The 9,229-nt window shown below is 41.1% G+C and overlaps 1 protein-coding gene across 7 annotated transcripts in view; it reads left to right on the forward strand.

Moving 5' to 3' along the window:
* The window catches only part of LOC102386555 (laminin subunit alpha-3), a 134,312-nt gene extending 125,751 nt beyond the window's left edge, over positions 1–8,561 (forward strand). For all 7 annotated transcript variants that reach the window (XM_025213874.1, XM_025213868.1, XM_025213877.1 and 4 more), the window contains 7 exons: positions 1,666–1,852; positions 2,332–2,472; positions 3,284–3,443; positions 3,553–3,683; positions 5,337–5,430; positions 5,818–5,937; positions 6,880–8,561. In XM_025213874.1, coding sequence (XP_025069659.1) covers positions 1,666–1,852; positions 2,332–2,472; positions 3,284–3,443; positions 3,553–3,683; positions 5,337–5,430; positions 5,818–5,937; positions 6,880–7,025 — 979 coding nt within the window. In that variant the 3' untranslated portion in view covers positions 7,026–8,561. The remainder of the gene's footprint in view (positions 1–1,665; positions 1,853–2,331; positions 2,473–3,283; positions 3,444–3,552; positions 3,684–5,336; positions 5,431–5,817; positions 5,938–6,879) is intronic.
* The last annotated feature ends 668 nt before the right edge of the window (positions 8,562–9,229 follow it).

Below are 9,229 nucleotides of genomic sequence, written 5' to 3' on the forward strand. Positions count from 1 at the left end.
GCACACACACACACACACACACACACACACACACACACACACACCCACCCACCCTGCAGGTAAGTCTGTGGAGGGAAGGGGCAGATCAAGGCCAGCACAGTGAAGGAGGGAGTGGGGCAGGGGCTGGGGTGGGTCATGGGAAACAGCAGCTGGAGGCTCATCCAGGGATGCAGGGGGGCATAGCTCCCCACTGCTGTGCACACCCCCAGGAGAGGCATGGCGGGCATGAGCTCCCTGGATTTGTGCATAGAGGAAGAGCGAGGGCAGGCTGCAAGGGTGAGGGCAGGCTCTATGTCCTGCTGCCTTTGCCCTGGGAGCCGCACTCTGGCTACACTATTCCCTACCCTCTTGACAGTGGGAGGCGCAACATGGCATCACGTAGCTCCTGGCGCAAAGGCAGCAAGGCACAGAGCCCCAGCCCACCTCTGCCCCATGCACAAATCTGGCGGGCAGATCCCCCCCATGCCTCCCCTGGGGGTGTGCACAGCAGTGGGGAGCTGTACCTTCCTCCTGTGCCCCTGGATGAGCCATCCACAGCTCCATCCCATGACCTGCCCCAGGTCCTGGTCCCAATTGCCCCTGCCCCATCTCTTTACCTCACTGTGGGCGCTCCAAAGCCACTGTGCACTTAACATGTTAAAAAAATTAACACAGACCAATTAACACATTAATCGCGCATGTTAACTGTGATTAATTGACAGCCCTAATATTGATACAAGCTCATGGAATATAACTGTTATGTCTGCATGATTCTGTAGAATACAAACATAGACAAAACTGCTCCAAACTTTATACCTGGATCATTCAGGGTTAAAGTTAGGGTGATTTAGCTCACTTGTATCACTGAAGGATTATGCAGACATACCAGTTAAAATATAACAGTTCTTACCAGGCAGGGCTGGTGAACTCAGAATCGCACAGTGGAGCATCTCGCGCAGGGTGGGGTTGCAGCTGGCCGGGCACTCCGGCTGGTAGCTGGAGGCTGCAAACCTCACCCCCCCGGCTCCCCTGGGATGCTCCACTGCCCCACCAGTCTGAGTTCACTAGCCATGCCTGGTTCCTACATGTTCTTAGCACACCTTCCTTTCCCCTTTCAAGGTGGCCTAAATGTACATTTCTCCCTACCCTGAGACTAATGCTGTGGAGTTTTCGGAAGATAGTCCTTGCCTTTCATAGCTGCATCTTTTCTTGGCTTGCCACAGCCAGAGTTTGATGGTCTTCAGGGCACATTGTCAGGCCCCTCTGCTGGGAGAGGAGTTTGAGTTTGGATTTAATGACTACCAATCAGTTAAGATATCCATTGGCCTTGTCTGTTCTGTATGCTCTATATTACTGAATGCATATCAGCGTTCAGACACTTAATCTAATTTTATATACAAGTATTTCATTAATATAAATATTTAATGTTTTTCTTCCAATAGGATTCCAATAGAACTCTTTAAACAGTGAGATTGCAATAAATATAACAGTATTGAACTGTCTTTGGCTCTGATCACACTTAAATGCACACTTACACCAGTGACTCTGATTTCTGATTTGTAGTGGCATAACTGACAGCAGAATCAGGCTCTTTGCACATTTGTGAGGAGTTTTGGGAAAGAAACTACCATAAGCCAAACAAAGCAATGTTTTTATATCTTCTTTATTGTTTTCTTTCCTCTAAAGGTTACATTTTTCTGTAGAAGTGCAGACTGCATCTTCAGGAGGATTGATATTTTTTATGGGGGACAAACCTGAGAGCTCATACATGTCTCTTCACATTTCAAAGGGACGTTTTGTCTTTTCATTCGGTGCTGGAGGAAAGAAAATAAAAATCAAAAGCAAAGCAAAGTATGATGGACAGTGGCACACTGTAAGTATTACAGCATTTGGAATAGAATTAATTGTGTGAAATGTGAAACATGAACAGCACTCAACTTCCCAGGTCACAAGTGCTCAACATCCCAAAGGGCAAAGGGAACCATTCACTTTGACCAGTAACATAGACAGTGTGGTGAAGCATTACACATTATTCTGAAGCTGGTGGGTATATATATATAGAAAGCCATGGAACTACTCTGCCTCTATGCCAGAGTAATGGAGATCGGAACCTGGGTCACCAAGGGATTAGTGAACATACAAGGTCCTTTGTTTACAAACTTGATTCATCATCTTCCTTTATATTTTTGCTTGTTTCAAATTGGCCTGGAAAAGTATGCTAATTTTAAGACTACATGACATATCATGTAGTCTGAGATTTTCAAAAGGTACCCAAATTATTTAGGAGCATAAATTCCATTGAAAGTCATTGGTCTTGAGTTTCTAACTGAGCTGTACCTGTTTCCTGCAAAGGTGGTATTCAGTAAGGATGGAAAGAATGGCCGCCTTGTTATTGATGGTCTGCATGCCCGGCAAGGAAGCCTGGCAGGTGATTCCACCTTTAGCAGTAATTCAGTAATCTACCTGGGAGGGATTCCATCATTGAAACCACAGGTAAGGAAGTATAAGTTATGTTTTCCCCAGATGATAAATGAAGATGATAAACTATCAAAATGAGAGATCTTCATTATGAGTAGGATTCAGTAGATTTCCCCAGACATTGAACTAAGGCCATCTGTACATGATGTCCATAAGTTCTTAATTATAAACTCTTTTCTCAGCTATGCACCAGTCTTCAGGTGCACATGAATTGCTAGCATCTTAGTCAGTATGTTGATTTCAGCCGTGTGCCAGACCTCATTTCCCTTTACCTACAAAAGTTGAATTCATCTTATCCTCCGGAACCCACCTTTTCTGTAAAATGTTGATTCCAGCTGGTAAAGTGTAATATTCAGTACAAAAGGGAGGGATTCCTTCTTATTCATCACCATGTCAATTCTACAAGGGATTGTATATGTCAGATCTGATTCTAATTTCAAGTGTGCATTATCAATGTTAGCTATTAAAATAACTTAAAACATATATGTTTTTTTAAACTTTTTTGATGGTTGAGATCCAAACTGAACTGCTGCTGTTTTAGTAGTCACATTTTCATGCATCTTGCAACATAGCAGTACTGCAGCTAAGATTTTTCTTTAACCTTTTCACCGTGACAGTATTTTCTGAACACTTGATTCTTTAATGATTTACTGGCATTCATGTAATGGCTTTGTACATTTTTACTCCTGCCTTTACATACAGTTCATACTTGTGTTTTCCACAATCAAATAATGCAAAAGAACTGTTTAACTGATCTATTACTAAAAAAAATGCTGTGATGATTAATATTTATCATTATTATGCATGCTATTAAACTTCCTTTTAGAGTATACCAAGAAACAGTTTTGTGGGTTGCCTGAGAAACTTTAAGATGAATGGAAAGCTTATGGATACAGCTCATCAGAACAATGGTGTTCCTCCATGCCTGAATGGTTCTTTGGAGACAGGGATCTATTTTTTTAATGAAGGTGGTCATATCAAAATTGGTAAGCTATGTAGAGATTACACTACCTGGAACAGTGTCTTTATTACTGACATGAGATTTTTTTTTTCTTTTTTTAACCATGTTTTGCAATTATTCTTAACAATCCTCAGATAACTCTTTTGTGATGGGCTTGGAATTTAAGATCATATTTAATGTCCGCCTAAGAAGCCTAACAGGTGTACTCCTCCATTCTGGAAGCAAGCAAGACAGCTATTTAGCTGTTTATATGGAAGCAGGAAAGGTCAGTATGGATTTGTTGTCATTTCAACTGCTCTGGCATCATGCAGAAGAACACTAGACTGACTCTGTACAATGTCAAACTTAAAAAATACATATGGGAAAACTACATCACAGTTGTTTATAAACATTCCTTGGGAGATGGATCCCTAAATCTCTCCCATATCAGTATTAGCAGCTTCTACTGTGTTCACATTGACTTGCTCAGGTCATTTCCATATAGTTTAAAGAATCCTTATCTCCTTAGGACAAGGAGCACCTGAAAACTTGTAATATGAATGGAAAGCTCATGTACACCCCTCATAAGAATAACAGAGTCTTTCCATGTCTGGATGACTCTTTAGAAACCGAGACAAGGATTTTGGCCCATAGCCACAAAACCAGGAAACATGCTGCCACTCTCTTAGCCTACACAAGCCTGCTAGGAAGAATACAGCTATATGGCACTTTTCTGGTGCAGCTCCCTACACAGTCTCTCACTTGCTTTTAGTACAGTCTCCCACTCAAGCATTTCAGCAGTTCTGCCCTGTTTTAATGTCTTCTCCACTCACTGACAAGTGTGTAGTTGTAGGGTTGGAGAATTGTGGCAGTTTTGACAGTCCAGGAAATGTCTGAAAGGCAAAGGGTTTTTTTGCAATATCTTTTATTGGATGCACAGTATATTTGGGAGTGCTGCTGGGCAAGCTTTTGGGCATCTAGTGCCCTTCCTCAGGTCAGAAATGTGTAGTTGTTTTTCTTCTTGGTGATATGTATTACCATAGTTTAGGAGATTAGTTATGGACCAAAACTCCTCTGTGGTTGGAGCTGTACAAATGGAATAAAAGGGGCAGTCACAGCCCCAAGCACGATACAAGCATAAAAGAAAAGATTGATACAAAGAGAGATGGACAGTACAAGGGAACAGAAGCAATATGGATCAGCCTGGTAGGTAGTGGAGTCATTATACCAGCAGTCAAAACATTTGTCAGCATTATGGCTAAGCAGTTTTAAGAAGGGTTTTGAATAATGTGTTGGTTTTATGTATGTTTGCAGGGAGCTTCTCCCAAACATGAAGGCTAGCAATGGAGAAAGATGCTTATTTGAAAATCTAACAAAGGAGAATGGGAATTAGCATCACAGGATGATCAGAGGAGGAAGATAATAAATAATGAATGAATGAATCTCTCAATAATGAATGAGAAATTATGTATAGGGTGGGGGGAAGCTGTGGAGGACCTAGAAAGTGAAGACAAATAGCTTATGTTTGATAAGATAGAAGCCAGTTAAAGGGTACCAAGACAGGTATGACATGTTCCCAAAACAACAGGCCATGAAAATGATCTTTGCAGTAACATTTTTAAATGGATTATGAGTGTACCCACATTAATTTTGTCAAGGCCAGAGAGAAAGATGTAGCAGCAAATAAGTTCTGAGTTGATGAACAAGTGGACAAAAGCTTCAGCTGCACAAATGGATAGGAAAGACCTTAAATTAGATGCAGAAAGAATCTGCAAGGCTCTACAGGGTGGTAGAGGAAGGAATCAGGAAAGAGAGGCAAGAGGTGAATATATACGTGTTTAATTTTTAAAAAATATCTTGTCTTTGGACTCTGGAGTAGGATATTTTTCGTCTTCTCCTTTCTTTTTCCCTTGTAACTTGAAAGTTAACTGTTTTATAGCTCACAGCCTCTGGAAAGAATGGTGCTAGAGAATTCAAGACATCAGTCACACTTGAGCAGTCACTGTGCGATGGGGAGTGGCATTCCATTTCAGGTACTGTATCATCATTTCACCAGTTCTTCTGAAACTGGGGTGGGAGGAGAGGAGAGGAAGATGCTAGATACTTCTACAGCCCAGATTTTATGTCAGACTTTTTTTGAACCAAAGACTTCCATTGCTTTTTCTTTTGAAGACAACTCTTTGGAACAATAAAAGTATACTTTACACTAATTTAAGGCTGCATATATGAGAACACGTTTTCACCTTTTTACACATCTTCATAAACAACAGCTATGCATGTCTGTTTGATTTTTGAATAGGAATGAAATAAAATTACTTCTCATTTCTGCAAGACAAAAATGACTAAAAGCTAGCATGTCATAGTTGGCTGAGAATTAACTGGAGTAGAGCATTCTTACTGATTTACTAAGTTCTTTACAGTAACTCAGAAGCAGAACATTGTGCAGCTAGAGGTGGATACCAAGAGTAACTACACTGTTGGATCATCAGCCTCACTTTCCAAACACATGGGTCATCCACTTTATTTTGGAGGACTTCCAGGTAGTATTACCTAACAATTCTTTGCTTGTATTGTTTCTATTAAAAAAAATCATGTATACATTAAGGGCCATATCTAAGATGGTGTAAAAATAGCTCATCCTACATCTGTGCCAGGGGGCTGGACTAAATGATTCCTTTCATCCCTTCCAATCCTATGATCCTCTCCATACAAGAATACCCTTAGGGGACAAGAGAGCAAACTTTGATCACTGCACATGCACACGTATATGCACGCATGTGCACGCAGAGCAAACTTCAATCTCTGCATATACAAATATATGTGCATGTGTGTGCGTGCACACACATGGTAGGAAATCCAGCTGTGTAATCCCATGGATTTCATTATTTGTGGAGGTGAGCACCATCCACCGAGTGGTGCCCTGCATTTCCATACTGCTTCATAGCCTCCGCAGATGCATCAGAGTCTATAGTGCCAGTATTTGTGGCCCTTGCCCCAACTGTTGTGGTAGGCTTTTCTGTGCTGCATATGTCACCACATAGGGAATCCAAGAGACCAACACAGCTACACTGAGATTCCCCAGGAGGTTTGGGGAGGAATAGGAGAAAGGCTAAGTGAAATGTAGCTATAGACATTCAGGCCTGTATCTACATTTCCTCCTTTTTCATTTACCTAAGCTGAGGAGAAGGTGCTCAGACTGGTTGAAATTGGAAGGGCTCAGAGCCATCAGCCACTACCTAAATAAAAAGCAAAGCATTGGAAAGTGCACAGTAATCTACCACAGGGAAGTAATGTAGTTCAGTATGGAGTGTTAGTAAATCTTTCACCTTACATTCTGATAACCAGAACTAGCCTATCCAATTGTCTCTCATAAATAAGACCTATCAAAGAAAACTTTGTAAGTCCACTAACATGAAATATTCAGCGTTCTGCAAAATAGCTTATACCTTATTCATTTGTTCCTTTTTCCCTTATCTTTACAGCAAATTTAAAAACACCATGGCTTCCTGTGCAGGACTCGTTCACTGGCTGTGTAAAGAACATTAACATTAATGACAAGTCTGTCTCTGTCAGCAAAATGTCAGATGTTCACGGTGTAGTCAGCTTGCATGGATGCCCTGTCACTTAACTTTACCATTTCTTGTTAAGGGAATTACTTGTACACTCATTGGATTGAATCTCCAGATGTACTGTGTGTATTAATGCAATATGAGTTCACATTTGCTGATCACTGTGTGACTCTTGTCAATCATATTGTTAAAAATGACTTATGAATTCTTCTGGAATTGTGGACTGTGCCAAAGCTAATTGAAAGTGTTGGCTTTGTAAGATTCCTTATTAAATTGTATTGCTTTCCAAGGTAATTCATTACATGTGTGAGATATATACATAAAATATAAAACGGAATTGTATATACACACTGTAGGCCAAATCCTGCTTTAGCCACACACAGGTATAATGAGAATAACTCCATTGACTTAACTTGAGAAATGTGGATATATGCTGGTCACAGTGGGAACAGAATCTAGCCTAATATAAAGAATTTTATAAAAATATAAATGTCTTTGGGTTGATAGACCTAATGTTTATACTTAAATGTACATTAACGTGAAAAATAGTAATAATATAAATGGAATTTGAAGCACTTTAAAGAGTGGAACTCTGGGAATTTGTTGCAGTGCTAAGAGTTCTGGGGCCAAATAAATGCAATATACTCTAAACATCTTCCATAAATAAAATTAAAGTCTTTATTTGGTTGTTAAGACAGTTTTTTAATGGGACCTCCTCTTTTCATCTTGTTGCTTATATGTGGCCAGACCCTGCTTGCCTCATGCAAATAGACCTACTGCCTTCCATGACATGAGCTGTCTGCAGAAACAGAGCAAAACTGGTTTCAGATTCTGTGCTCAGGAGGATTGAGATGCATGAAACACTTCTGATAGCAAATTTCTCCCTATTGATTTCAAGAACAGGAATGATACTCAGTGTGTTTTCCTAATGAAGTAAAGACAAGATAGATTAATGAAATTAGACAGGTGTAGGTCAACCAGGTGCCCAAGGCAGTTGCAATAGATGGAGGCAGCAGTGACTTCGGGGCTGCAGCTGCTATTTTTCTGTCCCTCCTCAAGTTGGTGCCAGAGGCTGCTACCCGAGTTGCTCTGCCTTAGTTACACTGCTGTAATCAGGGCTGTCCAACTGGCACCTCAGGAGCCACCTGCAGCCTGCAACTATGAATGCCCAGCCTGGCTCCAGCCCAAGTGCTGCTCCTCCTACTGCAGGGTCTCAGGGCTCCCCCTACTTCTTCCAGCTTCCCCACTCCTGCCCCTGCTCCTGGAAGAAAGGGGGTTTACAGCCTGTGGCCCTGGATGTGCACCCCCTGGCTGCTCAGAAATTGGGGAGCCCTGAAGTAAATCAAAAGAGCAAAACACATTCTACAGCTGATCTTCAGCTTCTAATATATGTAAAAAAAAATGTTATTGTTACCTTTTATATCTGTAGCAAGTTTTCCCTCAAATTCTTTCCTAGTTCATCTTACTACAGTTTTACATTTGATTTGGCAGAGTTTGTACTCTTTTATTTTCCTCATTAGGAGTTGCCTGCCATCTCTTGAAAGAAGTCTTTTTTCTGTTCATTGCTTCTGCAGTTGTGCCATTAAACCATGCTGACTTTCTTCTGGGCTGGCTTCCGTTTTTTTATTTCTGGTACGCATTTCCTCTGTGCCTCCAAAATGGTGTTCTTAAGCAGTTCCCATGCTGCTTGCAAATTATTCAGCTCCTCAGGGGCCCCTTTTAACTAGCTTCCTCATTTTGGTATTATGTCCTTTTTCAGAGTTAAAGGCTACTGTAGGGGAGATCTTCTTCTAGTCTCCCCTTCTACGTGGATGTCAAACCCAACTGCACTGTGGTCACTACTGCAGAGCAGCTTAGTAACACTTAACGTTTGCACCAAGGCCTGTGCACTAAAGACTAGGTCAAGAATGGAACTGTCCTTCAAATAACCTGGGAACAAGCAGAGTTCAATCACTCCCAGGAGAGTTTTTCCTGGGAGAATGAATGTCTGTACATGTTCTTAGTTAACACAAAGCATTTCCCATTTCAAGAGAGAAAAAAAGTTAAAGTAAATAGATAACTGTTTGGAGAATGTTTCTAGCAGCTCTCCCAAAGCCTACTATGCTATTCCCTGAACAAATCTAGGGTTACAATTCCCTTGTAGGTAAGTTAATTTTACCAGGGCTAGGCTACTGTTGGCTACAATGAGTGGAAATGTATTTAGAAAAAGAACTTGAGGGAACGAATGATTTAGTAAGCATTATTTTAGGAGCTGACTGACCCT

Source organism: Alligator sinensis, unplaced genomic scaffold (genome assembly GCF_000455745.1).
Source record: "Alligator sinensis unplaced genomic scaffold, ASM45574v1 scaffold117_1, whole genome shotgun sequence".
In the NCBI taxonomy this organism is placed as follows: Eukaryota; Metazoa; Chordata; order Crocodylia; family Alligatoridae; genus Alligator; species Alligator sinensis.